At 39.0% G+C, this 23,914-nt stretch overlaps 2 protein-coding genes across 2 annotated transcripts; both read right to left on the minus strand.

The window, feature by feature from the left end:
• Positions 1 to 27: 27 nt before the first annotated feature.
• On the minus strand, positions 28 to 11,698 carry LOC136240119 (tripartite motif-containing protein 2-like). Its single transcript, XM_066030969.1, has 2 exons — positions 11,513 to 11,698; positions 28 to 2,479 (listed from the first exon to the last, which is right to left on the minus strand). The coding sequence occupies exon 2, from the start codon at positions 2,471 to 2,473 to the stop codon at positions 275 to 277; it is 2,199 nt and encodes a 732-aa protein (XP_065887041.1). The 5' UTR covers positions 2,474 to 2,479; positions 11,513 to 11,698; the 3' UTR covers positions 28 to 274.
• A 1,554-nt stretch (positions 11,699 to 13,252) lies between these two features.
• LOC136241548 (tripartite motif-containing protein 2-like) lies at positions 13,253 to 19,427 on the minus strand. Its single transcript, XM_066032775.1, has 2 exons — positions 19,319 to 19,427; positions 13,253 to 15,694 (listed from the first exon to the last, which is right to left on the minus strand). Exon 2 carries the CDS (start codon positions 15,686 to 15,688, stop codon positions 13,490 to 13,492), a length of 2,199 nt encoding a protein of 732 aa, XP_065888847.1. The 5' UTR covers positions 15,689 to 15,694; positions 19,319 to 19,427; the 3' UTR covers positions 13,253 to 13,489.
• Between the last annotated feature and the right edge of the window lie 4,487 nt (positions 19,428 to 23,914).

Consider the following 23,914-nt stretch of genomic DNA (forward strand, 5'->3'; position numbering starts at 1 on the left):
TATACAACGTGGAAATAGCATAATACTATACATACCCTCAATGTAAGTGGGGTGCAAAAAAATTTGCTAGAACATTTCCCATCAAAGTTTCCTAGTAACAATTATTATTCTCAAACAGCTACATTGTAATACAAAAAATAATGTATGTGCAATTACGTCATGTTGTAAAACATCTAGCATATGCAACTTATAATAACAAGATAAGATTGAAACTACAAACAACAAATGATAATATCAAAACAGAACAATGTAACAATAATGGTATTGTACAAGTTCAGTAGTTGGTAAAGATCTGAATTCGTTTGTTGTTGCAGTCACTAACATAGATGTTACCATTAGGACCAAGTGCTATATAATAAGGACAATTAAACTGGCCATTAGCAGATCCCTTAGATCCAAAGCAATGAATGAAGTTACCAACATGGTCAAAGACAGACACATGATCATTGTTGTCACTTACTAAGATAAAGCCATTCACATCAGTGGCAAGACTATATGGATTATTGAGCTGACCCCTATTAGATCCTTGTGTACCAAACTTGCCTACATATTGACCATCAAGAGTAAAAGTGACTATACAGTGATGACCACCATCAGCAACAAGCAAATGATCATTAATACTAACTGCTACATCATAAGGTTTGTTTAACTGATCAGAACCAAAAGAGATGCAGAACTGACCGTTGTACTGGAACACTGACACACAATGGTTATCATTGTCAGCAACATATACCCTACCATTATGTGTTGTGATGCCGTATGGAGTGATTAGTTGACCATCTCCTGAACCATAACCTCCAAACTGTAGCAAGTAGTTACCATTAACATCAAACTTCTGTACCCTGTGGTTGATTCTATCAGCCACATACAAATTGTTGTCATTGTCAAATGCAATACCATCAGGGTTACTGAACTGACCATTATTACTACCATAACTGCCAACCTTCCTAACTAACTTATCCTCACCATCAAATACATACACACAACAGTTGGACCCGTCAACTACTGTCCATACTCCATTCCTACCAACTGCAACACCCATGGGATTACCCAAGCTACCATTATTATTCACTACCTTATTAGGCAGGTTCAGTGCTTGGTAATTTCTAATCACTACAATGTTGTAAGGACTTCCCCTTACTTCCTGACCATTTATGGATGCATGTAACTTAGCCTCTCCAACTTGCTCACCTACAAATGAAGCCACATAACTGCCATCATTCTTATCCTTCACCTCCGCAACAGTCACATTGCCTGTAAATGATTTTAACTGGACAAATACCTTGTGACCTCCTGTGGAACAACAATCTCCATTGCTATCCTTGGTGATGATGGTAACTTCTACTTTCTTACCAACAGTAATGGATTGTGGGAGGTTAACTACCTCAGAAGCACAGAAGTCTGCAATAGCACTAAAATAACCAAATTGTGGAAAAGCATCTTTGCTGGGTATAAACCTCAATGTGTTTGATTGCACAGGGGGTTTATTCAATTTCTTGTATTTCTCAGTTAGCTGCTGCATACCATCAATCACTTGCTTCTTTGCAGACAATGCTTCTTGGTCAGAGCTCTTCTCTAGAGCATCATTCAGTTCCTTCATGCTCACAAGTTCAATTTGTGTTGAATCCACTTCATCAAGTTGTGTAGTAAGTGCCTTCTCTTTCTGTGACACTGTGTCACGTACTTGTTGCTTCACTTCATCTTTCTGCTTCATCAGCTTTTCAACCAGTTCATTGTAATGTTGATCAATTTGCTTGTTCACTTCATCACCTTGTTTTCTTATCTTCTTCATCATCTTGTCAACGTTATCATGTACATCAGACAGATCTTGGATCATTCCATCAATTGGAGTGGTGACCTTCTTTAACTGAGAGCGATGCTTACCAGCCATGTTTTTTGTTGTGTCATGATTGTGGCCGTTATGTTTCTTCATTGTACAATACATACACACCAGTTCATCACATGTCTCGCAGTAGTGCTTCAGTTCATAATCATGTTCCTTACAAACTGGGATCTTCACCTTAGCTTGGATGGCTGGTGTATCTTTGTTTGATCTCAGTTCAGTTAATGGTACAACACGATGACTACCAAACATCTTGCTACGCTTGTGGAAGTCATTACAAGCATTACACAGGAATGAGTTACAGTCAGGACAAAACGATACCACAGGATCTTTTTCATTACAACAGTCACAATTCACTTTCTCTTCCCCAGCCACTTTCTTCTTCAGGATTAAGTCGTCAACTAGTCGGTTGATGAAGAAATTGGTAGCAAATTCCTTTACTCCTCCTACAGGAACTTTAGCTTCTTTCCTGCACTCAGGACAGATGATCTTGGATTGTACCTGCATCTTCTCCAGACATCCTTCACAGTAGGAGTGATAACAAGGGAGATACTTTGGGTTGTTGAACAACTGGTAGCACACTGGACAAGTAAGATTATTTTGAGCCTTCTTCACCTCCACTGCTGACATTATACACTATTGTGAAAAACATATATAAAAATTAAATGTATTATGCAAAACATAAATAATGGTATAAATTATTAAGTTAAAAATGAAGTAGGTATGTGGGAAAACCCCTAGATTGACACATTTCACCATCTTTTCAATGCCAAAGTAGGGATTTTCCATCACAACCTCTTGTATCACTACTTTGTATTGCTAGGAACTGCTTCAATTTTATTTTTTATTACACTAGTTCATTTTTGTTAGAACATAGCTACATACATGTGGTTGTGACTGTTGTATTAGTATCTTATCTTGCTACAATACTGCACAGTAGACTATGCTGGTACAATACCTTGTTTTCTACAGAGCTAGATCATTGAGGGGCGTGGCCCCAGCATGAATTATTAGAGGTGTGGTAGCATGTTCTGATTGTTTAAGGGGGCGTGGCCCATTGTAATCAATTTATACACCCCAAGGATACTACAGTCCATCAAGTCCCTCAAATACTTTAATGACATCTGAATATGCTCTTTTAAGGAAAGTATCGATACAGAAACTAATGCCTTGGTATGGTTTCCTGGCATGAAGAAGATGACCATTAAATTGTAGATCATAAAGGAATGCAAAGTGTAGATGGCAGAACCACAAAAGCCACATCTCACTGGTGAGTTTGTTGTTGTGGCATATAATGGTGGTCATGTGCTACTTCATTTGATCTCTAACCTTGTGACTGTGGTCAGTGAGGCAGTAGGCAGGCAGGCAGATGAAAATAAGGACTTTGATGTTTTTTTATTTATTCATTTTTAAAATTCTACATCTGGTTGCCTGCAGGTATTTTCTTGTTTTTACAGGTTCACTGAAATGGAATATTCAATTGCTATTTCATTGAACAATCATGCACTGCACAAAAACACCTTTTAAAAATTAATTCAATTATGTTATTATACCAAGACAAACAGTGAGAGTTGTTCGCTGTAGTGCTTTGTACTATCGAAGCTATGCTTCACTGAAGTAAGATTAGTTCCAGGCACAGTTCTAAGGGGGTTTCACCGGTTTCCAGAAACCAGTCAGCTTTTTGAGATTGAAATGTTCAATGAACTTTAAGCCTAAAATTACAAAGTTAAGTACTGGGATAGTTGATTGTGTATCTATTAATGATCAAATTACTCTTTCCACCACAAAATGATCCAAAATGATTCATTGCACCTTCAAGTGCATTAAGTGCCTCTAAAATAATTATCGTTCTTGATTTCAATACTTCTGTAACTGCTTGATAAGGTAGTAAGTTTCTCTGTTAGGCTTAGAATGACATTATAGGGTGATTTTCACTCGTATTTCACTAAATAATCTGTATGGACCCCACCCCTACCCTAAAGTTGGAAACGAGTCAGCAATTTTCTAGAACCGCCCCTGATTAGTTCGGTTTGTTTACAAGGCTGAGATAGCACTACCATGAAACAAGCGATGGTATCACTGTTACACTTTCCTGAGTCACTTCTTTGCCTGGTAGGGGTAATGCCTCGTGCCTATCACAGTTGCTCATTTCTCTACCTCCACCTGCAGTATTGGACCTTTACACATATCCAAAATATTCAAGATGTACTTTCACCATTGTACTGTTGATTTATAGTCTCTTTAACAAGCATTCTAGAGTGCTCTTCACCACAAGACCAGCATAAATTCACTAGGCTTGTAACTAGCCTCAGTACAAGTTCTTACCGTGTTTTCAAGTTGCTATGGTAGATATGATGTGAAACTAAATCAAATCTAGCTGTACATGGACGCTTGTCATTTTATGGCACCTGGCGTGTACTAAAGTTTCTTTATCTGATGCATTATGATGTAATATAATTGACTAACCACAATACACTAAAATGTATTATATCTACTGAACAAAACAAAATCTGACTAAATCACATGCACCACCAACCTATCCCACTAGTAGCAAGGATCGATAATAGCCAAAGTGTATTTTACCACTTCCATGGACCTTTAACATTGTAAAGGCGATTTTCGTCTTGTGTGCTATTTCTATGATAGTTTTTAGACATGGCATTTTAGCAGGTGAGTTGCTTTAGGGGGGAACCCTACCAAACAGTGCTACTTGGTAAGTTAAGCAATGCAATGAAAGGAAAACTACTTGTTACATTGTTGCATGACCATGTCACACTGATTTTTTTGGGCACACTTTCGTTATTCTATAAAATTAAAGGGAATTGGTTCCATAGATAGTATTGCACCCTCTACTATCTATAGAACCTTCTCACGATTCTAATAGTCCAAAGTTAAGGTTTGGGTTCTTTTTAAATACAGGCTAGATCATTGTTCTATATTGTCTTGTAGTCAAAAATTCAGGAGCTGGCAGCTAGCAGCGGTAGCACAGTGAGTAGGACTCTGATAACTTGTGAAGAAGTAGTGGGATTGAGCTCAGAATACACATTTTTTAAATGCAAAGTCAAATGTGCCCAAAAAATGTTCCTGTGTCACCTGTGATTGTGTTTATTGTAAATAATTATGGAGAAATGTCTACCCACTCAACAGTTGTGGACACTAACAACTTCTATCACTCCTGGGTACCAAATTTAAAGTGGAAGGTTCCCAAAAATGGCATTTATAAGTGTTCGTTGTCTGGTACTTTCTTTGTCGCATGCAAGTCTCAATATTAGTACAAAACTGGGCTGGGTTCACTGAAGCTCAGATAGTTCTAAGCTTCAAGGATGCATCAGTTATCAATTATTATACTGCAAGTGGAAGGGTTAAAGCCTCTTCCCCTGACATTAAAGTGGCCGCATTCCTCTATTCCTAGCTATGTAAACAAATTAGTTTTATTACTCCCATACATATTGAAATGATGAAATAATAGTGAAGTTGCATTTTGGCATAATAATGACCAAATATAGACAGTAAGGCACAGGAATACGGGTGGGGAATCTGAAACCTAAAATTAAATTTGCCAAGACATAGTATATAACTAGCTAAATTTCATTGAGAATGGGGGTACATGAAACAAGGACAAACTACATTTAAAATTTCTATGATTTGATTTTGGTTGTTTCATAACCCTCAACACAAATAACTCAGGTTTTTCAATTTCCATCTCTGCTTGACCAGGGCCTCAGGGAGTATGTACATGTGTCACTCCATTGGGGAGTGGGTTTTTTAATTGCTCGCAACAGTATCACCTAAAAACAAGCTTCACAATACCATCTTGGCACCTTGGAAGTATTGGTTGGATATAACCAAGCCCAAAAGTGCCTTCAGTATTACCCTAAAGGCCACAAAAGCATGCATATAACATATGGATTTGAGGGGTAGGTAACAACAACATTTCAATTCATTTCTCTGTAAAATTCAGTAATTCCAAAATTAAACTATCCATAAAATCATATAATTCAGTACTTTAAAATCACAAAATCCATTTTAGATTTTCGTAAACTCCCGTTACATCCATTCGATCATAAGCTTTTATCTATCAAACAGTAATGTCAAAACAACGTAAAATTGTAGAATATTTTTCCCCGTAAATTGCATATTGCAAGAGTGGCACTGAGTGGCACAATGGTTGTACGTTCTGTAGATGGGTTAGACGGTAAGTTCATTGGTTTCATAGTGCTGACTTAGTAAAGACAGTGGTCTTCTGGTGAGTTTCTTCATGATCAGGGCAGAAAGGGGTTTGGTTAAGCTCCAACGAAAGTTCTTCCCGTAGAAAACATATGGGAGAAGAGTACTGTTGTTCATCACACGAAGAAGTGGTCCAGCTCATGGGTTGAATGGTTTTTGCCCATAGATACAACTTGAATGTCTATATTAGTTTATTGGCGATGCATAATACAAAGTGATGTAATTCCGCATACATCACATATTTTGTGCCATGGCTACCAATGGTGCTCAATAGAGGCGTCTGGAGAACCGCCTATTTGTTTGTTTAATGGTTACTAGCCATTACATAACCAAATGTGGCAAACCTATATATCAATCTGCAGAAATTTTCATATTCTACAAGGTGCCATAGCTAAAACTCTTTTACTTTTAAAAGTCATGTGACCTTGCTATTTCAAATGTACGAAATTTCAGGCAATATTACATCTTTCAGAAATAATTTCAGAGTGACATATGAAATTTCAGGTCATTACCTACCCCTCGTATGGATTAGCTCCGCCTATGGTCTCTCCCCAGACCCAGCCCTTGTTTTGTTTATTTATTTTATTAAAGGGAGAAGAACTGGCCCTAGTTGGCACTCTCATCAACCACATGTACTCTACGCTAAGATATTCTATCATACAGTACAATAGTACTGTATAGTAGGGACGATGAAGGCGTGGGCGTGGTCCACGAAGAAATCTATCCAAAACCATCTTCAGAAATCCTTCAAGGCCATTTCACAGTATTGGTTAGGTATAAACAAGCCCAAATGTGTCTTCAGAATGACCCGAAACATTTCCGACGAGGTGCTACAAAATTAAATATATATATATATTAGTGAATTTTCTACTGCCTCGCTGCCTGCCTCACTGATGCGTTCAGTCAAGCATAGCGGAAAACTGGCTACAGCTACAGCCTTGCTTCTTTGACGGAAACACTTTGAATTTTGTGGAGAAAAACCTTTCACAATATTAAATACCTACGATGTGTGCGCTACTGTCTTACTGTTTTATCTTTGATCCTTCTTTATCGTGGCCATCTCTCATGGGTACGGCTTCCATCAAAGCACGCACACCACAGTGCCCCAACATATTGGAGTAAATGTGTAGCTTAATTGTAGCAAGCATGTGATTTTAATGTTGGGATACACCTCGGGATATGCTGCTACCTGTACAAAATCGCCACTACACGCATAAGGATTAGAGTGTGTTTGCTTTGGCTTGAAGGTGGTTTCTTTTCCGAGTTTAAAAACTGGTTGTATATGGCGCCTCTCTACAGACTCTATGGGTACCTTTCCCAGAGCACTTTTCAGGCGTACTACAACTGAAAAACACCATAGTAGGCCTCATAGGCTCCCGTATCTCGTCATCTAGAAAGTGGGCATGACCCATACTTATGTGAACTAAAAGTAAGAGCAGCCCTGAGGCTTTGTTGAGAGAATTAGTACTGTAGACACACTATAAAACAATTGAAAAGATACTTCTATGGGTAATGTGTTGTTTAAAGCGGTTTGTTAAAAATCTGCATCCTTAGGAACGTTTAGCTGTGTATTTCAAGAATTGAAGGGGGGAGGGGAATTACTAAATACGGTTATTGAATACAAATTTACAAAAAAGAGTACACAAACAAGTGCAAGAAAAAATTAGGAATTTTCCATATGAGTAGGGACTGCAGCAATAAAAAGCACTGAAACAAGCCGCTGAGACAAAACACAACTGAACGATTGCATTTTAATCCCTACTTTAGCCTGCTATGATGTATGGTTAAAGTAGGGATTAAAATGCAATCATTCAGTTGTGTTCTGTCTCAGCGGCTTGTTTCAGTGCTTTTTATTGCTGCAGTCCTTACTCATATGGAAAATTCCTAATTTTTTCTTGCACTTGTAAAATAAGTTTAACCTATCCCTACACCTACAGAGCTACTGAAACAGAACCTACAGAACACAGAATAGAAAAGAAAAAGGAAATGGGGCTTAAATAGCCCCAAGATGCCCCTCCCCCAGTGCTAGGTCAACTGATGCTGGAACATGTTCCTTAAAGGGATGACCAGAGGAGGAACGAGAACCCCTTATGCACATGGTGGCAGAGTGTAATAAGGAGAAGCCAAGACGACAGCGAAGCCAGCTCATCACCCTACAGTAGGATGATTTCCACTTACATGATAGGAGGAAGGCCAGGCGCTTGTAAGACAGAGTGGCAGAAGTTGAATACACGAGAGGACTAAAATTCCCACGTTCCACCTCTCGCACTCTCTCTTCTTACTGACAGCTCTTCGAAGTTTCATACTGGCGATAGGGATCACAACGGTTAGAATGGGCATAAGGGTTTAAATATCCTAACATCAAAAAAAAGTAGGTTCACACCGAGAACCCCAGAAGCCAGAAGCCTTGATGTCCAAGCGAGCACCAACATCTTGGTTAGATGTACGTAAGGAGATAGATTCACCAGTCAAGGGTTGAAGGGGGGGTTCAGTAGATACATCATGACAAACCTCTGACATTAACTCTGTAGTCAAATCTTGGATGTCGTTGTGGCGGATGGTGGGGAAGGCTCCATTTGGACAGCTGAGAGCTTGTTCAATGTTGTTCGAACTGCTACAGACACAGCTGGTAGGAAGATTCTTAGGAGACCAACTGTAATGGAGAGCTAACGCATTGCAAAAGTCACCTTTGTGGAGAGCAAATCCATGACATTCCAAAGGTAAAGTGGAAAGCCAGGAGGATACACCATTCTCACCAGCAAGTTTCAGGGATAGTTGGAGATTATTGGACAAAGTTGAGGAAAACTCAGAAAATCTTTGAGAGAGATTCTGACGTTTGGTGGATAGAGCTTCTTGTTTTAAGAGCACACTGTTGTTGTAGGATGGAGGAATCAAAACAAGAAAGCTGATTCAAGGATGGCAGATGCTAGGGGGAATCTAACGGATGTGGAAAACTGATAGTTGTCTTGGGAAGATTTACAAGGGTCGAATATACCAAGGCCACCTAGACGAATTGGCATAGCAAACATTGTCCGTTCAGAGTCATTAGGGGCATGGAGACAGAACTTTGCCAGCAAACGCAGACGAACAGCCTCCTCAAGGGGAACAAGTTGAGAGGACAAATCACACACAGTCCTAGTTAAACAGGTCCAACGAGATGACAGGCCATGAATCATAGCAGAATATGCAGCATGTGGCTGACTGGAAGCAAAATTGGAAAGCTGAATAATGTCATTCTGCCATTGACATACCTTTTCCTGAAGAAAGATGGATTTAAATTCAGGAGAAGGAACTCCCAAGTAGGGATGACCTTCAGTTGTAATGCACAGGGAAGTGTCAGTAAATAAGGTGCAAGCAGTGTCATAGTAATCTTCTTTAATGACCAACCAGGACTTGGAAGCATTCACGTAATACCCATAATCAGGACCCAAACCAGACAACTGTTTCCACCAGGCCAGCAGATCAACAAGAGACCCGGAAGCAGCAGCGTCATCTGCAAACCATACTTGGGTGGACAAGCCATCTAACTTTCGTATAGAAGGAACAGTAGAGCGTGCATACCTGTACATGGCCATAGCCAAGGGATCATCCTGAGTGGTCCCCTCTTCAGAGAGTAGACATTCACCATCAATAAATAAAGAGGATGCCTCCATATACACATTGGTAAGAGTAACAGCAAGTGGAGGGCAGATAAAATGTAAACTGTGTAAAGAAACATGCCGATTTAAGGAATTAAAAGCATTGGAGGCATCGGCCAAAAGCACAGCCTGGGTGGTAGAAGAATGGAAAAGGCTTTGCATAGCATGGACTCAGCCAGCCTCTTGACCAGCACAAAGTTGAAGGTTGCCCATGGCCTCCAACATGTCACTCTTCACCACAAAAAAATAGCTTTGGATATAATTCGACGACTTGTCTTACCTATACCGATGGGACAGACACCTGGATTCTTTTCAAGGGCAATAAGGCGGCAAGCCAAGAGAGGTGAAAGGCCATGAGGATTTATGTAAGTGGATGCCATCCATCAAGCAACAGAAGCAAGAGAATCACACAAATCAGCAGATGCGGATTGGAAGGAAGTGCACATATGCTGCCAACCAGCAGCATCAATACCAGAGGGACCAGCAGCCCCATCAGTTTTGAGGCAGGAATTGCAAATGACTACTCCATCAAGACCCTCAAAGATCACTTCATGACAGGTCTCTGATGATGGAAGCTTAAGGTCAATCAGAGCATCGTAGTTAATAGGAGATGAACTGGGATGTTTCTTCTTTAATTCATCTAAAACAGTACTGTCTCCCACTTTAGGGGAAGGAAATTTCCCCTTGAGTTAGATGAAAGTAACTGAAGGGCAGCCTTAACCTTTCCTTCGAACATTAATCGAGTAAATATGCGAGCAGTATCAGTAGAACAAGCCTTGGAGGGCTGCAGACCTCGTTGAATGGTACACCCTTCTTGCAATAACTGTAACAAATCACCGTCATGCCACAGTTGTAAACGATGTTCCAAACATTGTTTGTCTTGTGGTCTGAGGGAGAGACTAACCTCACTGTGGTGTCAAACCATATACCGTAAGGCAAGAAATTTTGTGGCATAATAATTTTCGTGGATTTTGTAGTGCAAACAATATCCACGAAAACTTGTGATTTTTCAGCCCACATGTAATGTAAAACGTGAAGACCATCTAAGTGGTTAACAGTATGCAATAAGTATGTGATCGTGTGGATTGGTTGTTTCCCTGATGAACGGCTGCACACTGACTGTATGAAGAAAAGAACATAGCTGCAGCTGACAATCACTTAAGAACTGCTAAGCAACTAATGAGCTAAACCGTGCGGTAGCTAGCTGAGCTACGTAATGTGACGAAAATACGTGATCACTAGACACGAAAATTTATTACCACGAAAATTACACATTGTAAGGCCACTCCAAGAAAATTCCCTTTTCCCGCCCGCATGCAGATTCTCTTCCCGCATGGTCATTCATTATTTCTGTCAACTGAACATTTTATTCATTATTAATCCTGTGATTGCATAGCAGTAACTACTTTAGCATTCAGAAAGCCCATTTAGCTAGCTTTTCACTATTAAGGTTCTTAGTTTATATATTTCTACTGTATTTCTTACCTGTAAGTTAGCTATGAATTTCGGAAATTAGTGGAAATAATGGATAATGAACCGCCCGCATATGTCTTTGAGGTCAATGAAATGGGAAACCCTGCAAGGAATTTTCTAGGAGTGGCCTAGAGGTTTTCGCTAATCCACAAAAATTTAATGCCACGAAAATTTCTTGCCCTACGGAAGGTTTAAACAAGCATATAATGCGATGCCAACTCTGCAACCGACAATGCAGGCATCCCTCGCCAGGCCACTTTCAAGGAAAAAAATTTGTGCCAATAACCAGACTGAGCAATATTTTTTAAAACTGATACGATACACTACTTACCGCTTATGCAAGAATGAATTAGAATGAGGTACTGTAGTGGACACCACGAGTTGCAGTGGAGTGGAGCTTTAACACTCGCTTTAATACTGAGAAAGAACAAGGGGGTGTCACGTAGGTACGCGCGGATGTAGGTAGATCTGCGACCGCGGTCAAAGTCTTGGCCGGCCGAAATTTCGTTTGACCTGTGACTAAGCCTTTTTCGACCTTTTACCGGTGACTTAGCGCGATATTTCAGCACTTTTCGATTGTGGGTTGGAAGCTTTTACCCTTGACCATTAAATTGGCACGATTTTGGTGGCCTTGACCTTGACCTTGACCTTTGGCTTTGACCACGGTCGCAGATCTACCTACAGTGAGTGCCTGTGTGTCACCCCCTTGAGGAATTTAACCACACTGAATAACCAGCAAAATAAATGAAAGCGCCGTGAGTCATAATTGGGTGCCACTGCGCCTTTTTTGCGAAGGGGTGGGGGAGGGGGGGGGGCGTCAGTTGTTACATTTGTAAAGAAGGCTTTATAGCATATAGAAATAACCGTTGCCCCTAGCAACCTGAATTTCCCATTATTTCTAGGTGATAACGTCTAAAGTAACTTCTCCAAATTTTGAAAGGATTGCATATGTATGTCATAAGATACGACATTTTGAAATTTGTGGTTTTCCCATACCGCATATCTATGTGAGAGGGCTACAGTTTCCCCTTCTGGGCAATCACAAAAATGAGGTAGCTATTTCAACGTATGCAAAAACCAAAAATTCAAAGTACATTATTTCAATTTTACATAATTTGGGTGTGAATGTCAACAATAATCTCTCCCAAATTATAAATGGATAGTATATATAGGCAACTGTTTCCCCTCTCATTGACAATGTGTGTAACTTCAAAATGTCATATCATGACTTATATATGCTATCCTTTTAAAACTTGGAGAGGTGACTTAAGACATTGACACCTACAAATAATGTACAATTTAGGTTGCTAGGGGTACCGGTCAATTTTTTCATTTTTTCAATATTAGTTTCACCAGTACCTCTTGTTATATGGTACTCATGGTGTGGTGTGCCAGTTTTCTTGGCTTCACAGCACACTATCACATGTCTTGATTTCATTGATATGCAATAAGTACAGTTTGTCAGGTCCCAAATCTTCCTTAGAAAATGGTATATATAAAATCCTTTGATCTTTGGAAGATGATGAGGTCTTTAAAATCCCTAAGAGACCTCTGGAGAGGTTCTCTAAAATAGTTAGAACTGCCCACTCAGATCGCTATAAAAACCTCGGCTTCGCCTTGAGTTTTTACAATCATGAAGATCCTCGTGGTGGGCCTCAAACTATTACTTGTTGGCAGTGGTTTTTGACAAGTGTATGTATCTTCTGTATGAATACTTAACTTCTATAACCAGATGTACTAACCAGCTGTTGGGTGGATCCTTGCAAAACACACATTGTTAACTTAGTGATTTTATGTGACTGATATACAACAATCATATTGTCTCTTAACGTAGAGCCATGCAAAGTTGAGGTCTGTATAGTGGAGAGGCTTACAACAGATACAGAAGAGAAAGTGATCAGTGAGTGTCTATCAAGAGTAGCTGTTGGTAGAAGTTCTACTGGGACATTACCAGCTGTGATCACTGCTGCTAAGGACATCCTATACAGTGAAACTATCCCTCTCAGTAACCCCATTAAGGTTACCCTGTTACCCAAGGCAGATACATAGTGAATAATAATTGTGTATTTCATTTTGCATGCAATACAAATTGTGTATTTTATATATAACGTGGAAATAGAATAATACTATACATACCCTCAAGGTAAGTGGGGTGCTAGACATTTCCCATCAACGTTTCCTACAAACAACAATACTTATTCTCAAATAGCCATAAATACAAAAATCAATATATGCGCAATGTACTGAGTCATGTAAAACATCTAGAGTATGTAACTTAACAATGATAACATTATGGTATTGTACAAACTCAGCAGTTGGTAAAGATCTGAATTCGTTTGTTATTGTAGTCACTAACATAGATGTTACCATTAGGACCAAGCGCTATATAATAAGGACAATTAAACAGGCCATTAGCAGATCCCTTAGATCCAAAGCAATGAATGAAGTTACCAACACAGTCAAAGACAGACACACGATGATTGTTGTCAGTTACAAAGGTGAAGCCATTTACATCAGTGGCAAGACTATATGGATTATTGAGCTGACCCCTATTAGATCCTTGTGTACCAAACTTGCCTACATATTGACCATCAAGAGTAAAAGTGACTATACAGTGATGACCACCATCAGCAACAAGCAAATGATCATTAATACTAACTGCTACATCACAAGGTTTGCTTAACTGATCAGAACCAAAAGAGATGCAGAACTGACCGTTGTACTGGAACACTGACACACAATGGTTACCATTGTCAGCAACATATACCCTACCATTATGTGTTGTGATGCCGTATGGAGTGATTAGTTGACCATCTCCTGAACCACGACCTCCAAATTGTAGCAAGTAGTTACCATTAACATCAAACTTCTGTACCCTGTGGTTGCCTCTATCAACTACATACAAATTGTTGTCATTGTCAAATGCAATACCATCACGGTTACTGAACTGACCCTTATTACTACCACAACTGTCAACCTTCCTAACTAACTTATCCTCACCATCAAATACATACACACAACAGTTGGAGTTGTCAACTACTGCCCATACTCCATTCCTACCAACTGCAGCACCCATGGGATTACCCAAGCTACCATTATTATTCACTACCTTATTAGGCAGGTTCAGTGCTTGGTAATTTCTAAGTACTACAATGTTGTAGGGACTTCCCCTTACTTCCTGACCATTCATGAATACATGCACCTTAGCCTCGCCAACTTGCTTACCTACAAATGAAGCCACATAACTACCACCATTCTTATCCTTCACCTCCGCAACAGTCACATTGCCTGTAAATGATTTTAACTGGACAAATACCTTGTGACCTCCTGTGGAACAACGATCTCCATTGCTATATTTTGTAATGATGGTGACTTCTACCTTCTTACCAACAGTAATGGATTGTGGAAGATTAACTACCTCAGAAGCACAGAAGTCTGCAATAGCACTAAAATAACCAAATTGTGGAAAAGCATTTTTGCTGGGTGTAAACCTCAATGTGTTTGATTGCACAGGGGGTATAATCAATTTTTTGTATTTCTCAGTTAGCTGCTGAATACAATCAATCACTTGCTTCTTTGCAGACAATGCTTCTTGGTCAGAGCTCTTCTCTAGAGCATCATTCAGTTCCTTCATGCTCACAAGTTCAGCTTGTGTTGAATCCACTTCATCAAGTTGTGTAGTAAGTGCCTTCTCTTTCTGTGACACTGTGTCATGTACTTGTTGCTTCACTTCAGCTTTCTGCTTCATCAGCTTTTCAACCAGTTCATTGTAATGTTGATCAATTTGCTTGTTCACTTCATCACCTTGTTTTCTTATCTTCTTCATCATCTTGTCAACGTTATCATGTACTTTAGACAGATCTTGGATCATTCCTTCTATTGGAGTGGTGACCTTCTTTAACTGAGAGCACTGCTTACTGGCCATGTTTTTTGTTGTGTCATGATTGTGGCTGTTATGTTTCTTCATTGTACAATACAAACACACCAGTTCATCACATGTCTCACAGTAGTGCTTCAGTTCATAATCATGTTCCTTACAAACTGGGATCTTTACCTTAGCTTGGATGACTGGTGTGTCCTTGTTTGATCTCAGTTCAGTTAATGGTACAACACGATGACTAGCAAACATCTTGCTACGTTTGTGGAAGTCATTACAAGCATTACACAGGAACGAGTTACAGTCAGGACAAAATGATACCACGGGATCTTTTTCATTACAACAGTCACAATTCACTTTCTCTTCCCCAGCCACTTTCTTCTTCAGGATTAAGTCGTCAACTAGTCGGTTGATGAAGAAATTGGTAGCAAATTCCTTCACTCCTCCTACAGGAACTTTAGCTTCCTTCCTGCACTCAGGACAGATTATCTTGGATTGTACCTGCATCTTTTTCAGACATCCTTCACAGTAGGAATGATAACAAGGGAGATACTTTGGGTTGTTGAACAACTGGTAGCACACTGGACAAGTCAGATTATTTTGAGCCTTCTTCACCTCCACTGCTGACATTGTTTACTATCGTGAGGAACGTATATAAAACACAAAATCTATTATGCATAACGTAAATAACAGCGTAATAAAAAATTTAATATTGAAGTAATTACAGTGGAACCTCAGTTATCTGGACCCCACTTATCTGGATTCTCGGTTAACTGAACAGCAGAAATGACTGCTTTATTAGAGTAGTGACTGTTCTATTAGAGTAGTTGAAAATACTGACATTTTAAATTTTTTTTCTTTATGCTATTTTAAAGTTATTATACACAGTTTCAGAGATACTGATTTTTCAGACTTATGGACCACCCCTGGTCCCAAGGGGTTCGGATAACTGAGGTTCCACTGTATGTGGGAAAATCCCTAAATTGGTACACTTTCACTATCTTTTCAATGCCAAAGTAGGGATTTCCCATATTGCTATAGTGCCAAGTAGGGATTTTCCATCACTGTTTCACTACCTTATTCTCTAGGAACCCTTAAACATTTTGTTACAATAGTTTAATAACTTGTTTGTCTTTCATTGATGCGGTATGCGTGGATTGTACGGGTGCTTTTCAAACAGTTCCTCATTCATAATGCTGTGTAACAGGTGTAACATAGCTGACAACGAAGTGTAATTGATATTTCATTTTTCAGACAATAATTGATAGCTGGGACGCATGGTGCTATTTCTTTCACGGTATACATAGGTTCACCACTCATAATAATATTTTTACAAAAAAATTAACAGACAAGTACACAATTTTTTTTTCTAAACTAGACTAGGGACCATAGCACATCAAAAAAAAGTACTGAAACAAGCTGGAGTAGTGCATGATATTAATCACAGTAAAACAATAAGAAGTGTTATATCCCTACTGTGCTCAAGATACCATAATGAAATGCACAGTAGGGATATAACACTTCTTATTGTTTTACTGTGATTTAATATCATGCACTATTCCAGCTTGTTTCAGTACTGTTTATCCATGTGCTATGGTCCCTACTCTTGTTAAAAATTCCAAATTTTTTGTTTACTTGTATAGGGGATTCCACGAATTTACTAGAACCGCATACTAACCTGTATACGCTAAACATTTTCCTGGTTGAAGAGACTGGGCATCCAAAAATTTCTGCGAACATCTGTGAAACTGTCTTCACAGAAAGTTTTAAGAATAATTTAAAGCTATAGGATGATTAGTAGAGAAATTAATGAGTACTTGTTGAAAAATCTTGAAGGAAAAGTTGATAAAAGGTATGCTAAAATAGCCTTGATTTACAAGAAACCTTGGTTTGAAAGTCGTGATTAGTTCTGTAAGTCATAGTTTCACAGCTACAATCTGGAAATTCCTTATACAGTACCCCTACGAACCTGTCAACAATATATGTGTGTATTTCGGCCCATTAGCATTGCTCATTTTCGAGATGCTACGAACAAATCCCCATGCTTCAGGACCAATCTTGGTTAAAGTATGGGGCGTAGCATTAACATCTTGAAAGTGAGCAATGCTAATGGGCCGAAACACACATATATTGTTGACAGGTTCATAGGGGTACTGGGTATAGAATTTCCAGATTATTGCTGTGAAACTATGACTTATAGAACAAATCACTGCTTTTGAAGCAAAGTTTCTTGTAAACTAAGGCTATTTTAGCATACATTTTTATCAACTTTCCTTCAAGATTTTTCGACAAGTACTCTTTAATTTCACTACTAACCATCCTAGAGCTTTAAATTATTCTTAAAACCTTCTGTAAAGATGGTTTCTAAAATATTCGCGGAAAGTTTTGGATGCCCAGTCTCCTCAACCACAAAATTTTTTTAGCATATGTGGGCACTACTGGACACATTGCCCATGAAAATCCAATGAAAAAAAATGTTCAGCCTGAAATTTTCATTGGGTGGCCCCCCCCCAATGGAATTTTATTTTTAATTGGGCAAATTAATGAAAAATTACCGCTGAAAACTCTGTGAAATGCTTTTCATGGACTTTTAATTGATAACTTTTATTGGTTTTTCACTAATTTGCTTAATTAAAATGCTATGAAAATATAATTTCATTGGGACCACCCAATGAAAACTGTACCTTTTCACAGGTTGAACATTTCTTTCATTGGATTTTCATGGACAAAATGTCCAGTAGTGGGGTTAGTATGCAGTTTCTAGTAAATTCGTGGAATCCCCTATAAAAATGACCAAATTTAGGGTAATGCAGGTGTGGGATCTGAAACATAAAATTAACCAAATAGATATCCATTTTGTTCAAGACATAGCTGGTAACTACATCAAGAACACAACTTGACTTGAGGGCTGCATGAAACATGGACAAACTACATTCAAATTTCTACAATTTAATTTTGTTGTTTTATACTGAACCCTCAACACAAATAACTCAAGTTTTGCCATCCTCATCTCTGCTTGACCAGGGCATTACACCGTATGTCATGGTGTGTGTGTGCGTGTGTGTGTCATTCCAATGGCGAGGTCACACAAACATGCATAAACATATATATGTGATTGAATTTGACAAAACCCAGCTTCGACGCACAAAGCTTCTTTAGGAGATATGGCGATTTTAAGTAATCATTGTGTAATAACTTCCCAGTGCCTACAGCTGTGCAAACAAAATTTGCACCAAGTATGCATTTATTTACTAGCTATCACTGAGTGGGTGTATACATTTCTGATACCCAAAATTAGCCCTGTTTTGGGCAGCTTTTCTCGAGCGGGTAATAATATCACAGGTGGTAGTAATAGGGTGGTAGTAATAGGGTGGGAGGGTGGTAGTAATAGGGTGGGAGGGTGGTAGTAATAGGGTGGGAGGGTGGTAGTAATAGGGTGGGAGGGTGGTAGTAATAGGGTGGGAGGGTGGTAGTAATAGGGTGGGAGGGTGGTAGTAATAGGGTGGGAGGGTGGTAGTAATAGGGTGGGAGGGTGGTAGTAATAGGGTGGGAGGGTGGTAGTAATAGGGTGGGAGGGTGGTAGTAATAGGGTGGTAGTAATAGGGTGGTAGTAATAGGGTGGTAGTAATAGGGTGGGAGGGTGGTAGTAATAGGGTGGGAGGGTGGGGGGCAGTGGGTGAGCTCAATATAGGGGTATAAAATGAAGCAAGAAGACGATTGGAATCCAGAGGCCAAGTTTGGGCTCTCCATGGCCCTCAAATCACTCCAAATTGACTGAGAACACTATTGGCGAGCTCTCTGTGAAGTCCCAGCTCACTACACACCATTATCACAAAGCCATGGCCATTCAATGGCACCAATCTCCCACTCGTGGCTTTGACAGGGTCGGAAGAAAGCTGCCACAGAAACCAGACTTGCCAGTCCTGAAGGAAGTACAGTGTGGAATATGATAGTGTATTAGGCTAGCAATCCATTTCTGGTAAAAATGTAAGTTTGATTTTGTGCGTGTGGAAGCCTGGTTATGTGAAATCCGGTCACATATGGATTAGTCCTGCATAGTCTAGCGATAAGTCCCGCCCTTATGGTCTGGGGGCGAGACTAACTTCACTATGGTGTTAAACAACCAAACAATGTGATACCAACTCTGCAACAGAGATGCAGACACCCCTCGCCAGACTGCTTTAACTTCAAGAAAACTTGTGACTAAACGGCCACGTGACTCAGATCAAGCAGTAAAACTGATCCACACGATATACTTACCGCTTATGCAAGAATGAATCGCTGTAGTGGACACCACAAGCTACAGTAGCTTGAACACAGAGAAGGAGTTAACCCGCAGCAGGGAGCAGCAAAATAAATAATTATTTTGAAAGCGCCGCGCGTTTTACCGATAGTCAGGCGGTCGCATGCGGTTTATTTGTTCATAGATAATCTATGATTTGCTACCCCCACACAAACCGTCTGGCATGCGAGACTATAAGCATTACACCGGAGTATGTGTCCCTCCAATTGCCAGGTCACACAAACAAGAAAACTTGTGACTAACCACGTAACTCAGATCAAAAACTGACTCGAGTACACACGATACACTTACCGCTTTAATATGCAAGAATGAATCGCTGTAGTGGACACCACGAGCTACAGTGGAGTGGAACTTGACAGTCACTTTAACACTGAGAAGAAGTTAACTCGCAGGTAGCAGCAAAATAAACTGGATGAATGTCATAATTTAGTACACCAGTCCACTACTAGTATGTCAACTTTGTATCTGCGTGTGTGTGTGTGTGTGTGTGTGTGTGTGTGTGTGTGTGTGTGTGTGTGTGTGTGTGTGTGTGTGTGTGTGTGTGTGTGTGTGTGTGTGTGTGTGTGTGTGTGTGTGTGTGTGTGTGTGTGTGTGTGTGTGTGTGTGTGTGTGTGTGTGTGTGTGTGTGTGTGTGTGTGTGTGTGTGTGTGTGTGTGTGTGTGTGTGTGTGTGTGTGTGTGTGTGTGTGTGTGTGTGTGTGTGTGTGTGTGTGTGTGTGTGTGTGTGTGTGTGTGTGTGTGTGTGTGTGTGTGTGTGTGTGTGTGTGTGTGTGTGTGTGTGTGTGTGTGTGTGTGTGTGTGTGTGTGTGTGTGTGTGTGTGTGTGTGCAAATGAGCTCATGCTTGTGTCACTGTGTGTGTGCTATAAAGCATTAATAAATAAATAAATAATAACAAAAGTTGCCCCTAGCAACCTGACTTTTAAAATATTTGTAGGGACAAACTATAGTATGTTCACGTTGAGCTGAACCCTGAAAAACAGCTAAAAATTAAAAGTGGATTTTTTCTCAACAGAGTTAACATTTCTGCCAACCAGATGATTATTGGTAACAGCAAAGGTGTCAACAACAGACACATATGGTTTGGCTCCATTACAAGTTTGGGAAAGGACTGTAATGGACATTGTACTTATATGGCTTCTCCATAGGAAATGTATTGTGAAAATTTTGATTGGCCGTAAATATTATGTCAAACATTTGAACAACAAGATTTTGAAATATTTTTAGCGGATCAAGCAGTACTACAAATGAGCCAAATTTCAAGATCGTGTGTAATTGCATCCATGAGTTATTAAGTGTTTTTGAGGATTCAGCTCAACGTGAACATACTATAGTAACATCTCCAAATTTTAAAAGGATACCATGTATAGCTAGATCATGAGATATGGCATTTTAAAGTTTGTCATTTTTCTCACTTACACTGTCTATGAGAGAGGGCAACAGTTGCCCCTTCTGGGCAATCACATAAACTGATATAATGTGTGGGAAAACAACAAATTCAAGTAATGTCATTTCTCAATTTAACATTATTAAGTTTGTAGGTGTGAATCTCACAATTAACCTCTCCAAATTTTAAAATGATAGAGTATGTATAGATCATGAAATATATACGACATTTTGAAATTTGTTGTTTTCCTCATTATCCATGGGATTGCCCAGAAGGGGCAACTGTCACCCCCTCGCATAGATAATGTATGTGAAAACTGCAAACTTTATAAAATGTCATATCTCATGACCTATATATGCTATCCTTTTAAAATTGGAAACGTTACTTTTGACATTCACACCTACAAAATAATGTAAAATTCAGGTTGCTAGGGGCAATAGTTTAATATTTCTTATTATGAAATTCATCTATTAGTACGACCTCACTTTAGTCAGGCACTGCCACGTCTCTTTTTTGCCATAGATAGCGGCGGGCGGCATAAGTTGTTACATGATTGGTGCATTCCAAACCAGCCATGCATGCATGATGGTTAATACTGATAAGTCAACCAGGAACCCATAGCTAGTAGCTAGCACCACAATATTTCATCAACTCTGGTTGAATATCTTTTTTTTAAATTCTAAAACAATTCAAACAAATGAACTTGATTATATTCATAGTATTATATGCTAATAAAACGCAAAGCCAATACTGCTAATTGCTAGCTGCATATCATAATAGACGGCTAACCAGCCCACAATCCTGCACTCTGAAGGGACACGTTTGGTTTCCTTTTGACTGACATCAAGTTTGTGGCTAATACACTGCATGATGCATACAATCATGGGGATCCAAGGTTTGGCAACACCAGGGTAGTAAGCATATACATTTGGGGGGGGGGAGTAAATGTACCCTCTACAGCTTATCATAAGTTGTAGGACTGAAATTTTGTGATGTAGAGCAATTTTATGCATAATGCAAATAACGGCTTTTTAAAATTTCTAAGTGGTCTACATTGATCAAGGGATTAGTGACAGTCGTAAGTAGTTCAGTTATGAACATATTATCTGGCTATTAGTGGATGATGGGATGGTGTTACAGATGTCAGTTTTCATATGTACTCAGCAACTGTGGATGATTCTTAAGTGTTACATGTGGTGACTGCATAGATTGTAGAACTAAACAATCTATGGTGACCGTCATTCTATTAGAGTATTTTGACTGACTGCTCTATTAGAGTATCTCAATCTTATTTAAAGTTTTGTTTGCACATTTTTGGAGGGGGCACGTGAGCCCTCCCCTGCTGGATCCGCCACTGACAATGTGACTATACACATACCAAACACTTCATAGCTAATATAGCAAAAATGGTGACATAGCATGGATATTAATTGTGACTGAATGATTGTGACTGATTGTGTTTGGTTGCTGTCAGACCGTCAGTGCTGGTCACTGTAAAGCATTAATGAAAAATAATGAATACTGCAAGTGCTTGTGGTGTAAAGCAATTATAAAAATAGTGGTGCAATGTTTTAAAGAATTAATAAGTTTCCAAAAAGCCAAGGTTATGCAACTTCAAGCTCTTTGAACAACATGTACATGAATAGTTGCAGTACTAGTGTAGCCACTCAATGCAGACGTTATAGCTACCATTGCACTCATGGTTATTGTCCTACTGGATGGGTGTGATACATCTTCTAGTGTAGCAATGTATATAGACAATGTCTGACTCCAGTTTCTCTCCAGTAATGCAGTTGTTGATCAAAACAGTAATTAGCTTAACTGATGGATATTGTTACTTTGTTTTCATATGGGCATGTATTTCTTCTAACATCTCAGGAATGTGCAAAGTCATGTCTTGTTTTTCCCATTTTTGACAATTTGCTTTTGTAGCGCTTGTGGTTTCTCATCTCTATAAAAAGAACGAGAATTGCAGTTCCATACATTGTACAGACCTTACAAGTGTTAAGCTAGTGGTTAAGGATCTCTGGAAGAAGGGCCAGAGCAGCCAGTCCTCGCTACTTGGGATACCCTTTAAGAAGATTGAGAGTAATGATAATAATGAAAACTAGAGTAGCTAACTCCAGCCACTACATTTTCTCAATCCAGTGATTGTGAAGCATATTATTAGTATACAATCAAATGCTCAGTGACATAATTATCTTAATATCTCAGCATTATCTTAATATCACATGATCAGCATTGCACATTCTGCAATTTAATAAGTATAGTAACACATGACTCAATTCAGACTCCACTATACATCTCAATTAGTAATGATACACTATACGTAATAATGTGATTACAAGATTATAATGGTTACACTTCAAAGTAAGTGATAGACAAGTTGCTATGCACTTCACATTACGATTGTTAGGTTTTTAATATCTATGTTGCTATAGACTGTGCACCACATAACATCAAAGAATGATCAGTGTTTACTGGTTTACTGCTAACTAAATTTTGCTGTGTGGATCATGCAATTCATTTATTTCTTTTACTGATATGAATAATTATAGCTATACATGAGTCATGAGTCTGTGTTTGTAGTATACCATTATTATATTTTGGATACTCAATTATGTTTCTGATAATATGTGTATAAATGTGATGCTGGTGCAAATTAGATTACTCACAGATTTATTGTGTCTGGTATAGCTAGCTCTCACCACTGTACTCACTGTGCCTGCTTTGTTTGCTGTGTCCGGCAGACACACACTGGACACAACAGACACAGTGTCTGTACACACAACATATGCCTGTATAGATCAAAACGAGACACAGAGGAAAATGTTTTAGGATGAAATATAGCTCTGTGGTTTATCCTGCTTTTTAAGTGAAAGGATGAAACTCTATATATTAATGCAGTAAATTGTTCTATAGAGTAAGTACAGAATGCTTTGATCTTGACATGTTAATTGCTTTCCAATGGGCAGTTTGTTTTCACTAGAAATGTTTTTTTAATTTTTTTTTTATTTCAATGGCTGCATCTCTCTAGCATGGTGTGTCAGTTGTAGTAAATATTCAAAGTGGACAATAATAGCTATATTGGTTGAGGAGTGAAATACACTGATATGGTAGTGCATGCATGGATGTACTACACACAGTAACAATGTTTGTGTATTTCATC

Source organism: Dysidea avara, chromosome 12 (genome assembly GCF_963678975.1).
Source record: "Dysidea avara chromosome 12, odDysAvar1.4, whole genome shotgun sequence".
Classification (NCBI taxonomy): domain Eukaryota; kingdom Metazoa; phylum Porifera; class Demospongiae; order Dictyoceratida; family Dysideidae; genus Dysidea; species Dysidea avara.

What these genes read in the sequence shown, in the direction of transcription:
- LOC136240119 (XM_066030969.1), bottom strand. Translation starts at nt 2,473, where the DNA reads ATGTCAGCAGTGGAGGTGAAGAAGGCTCAAAATAATCTTACTTGTCCA.
- LOC136241548 (XM_066032775.1), bottom strand. Translation starts at nt 15,688, where the DNA reads ATGTCAGCAGTGGAGGTGAAGAAGGCTCAAAATAATCTGACTTGTCCA.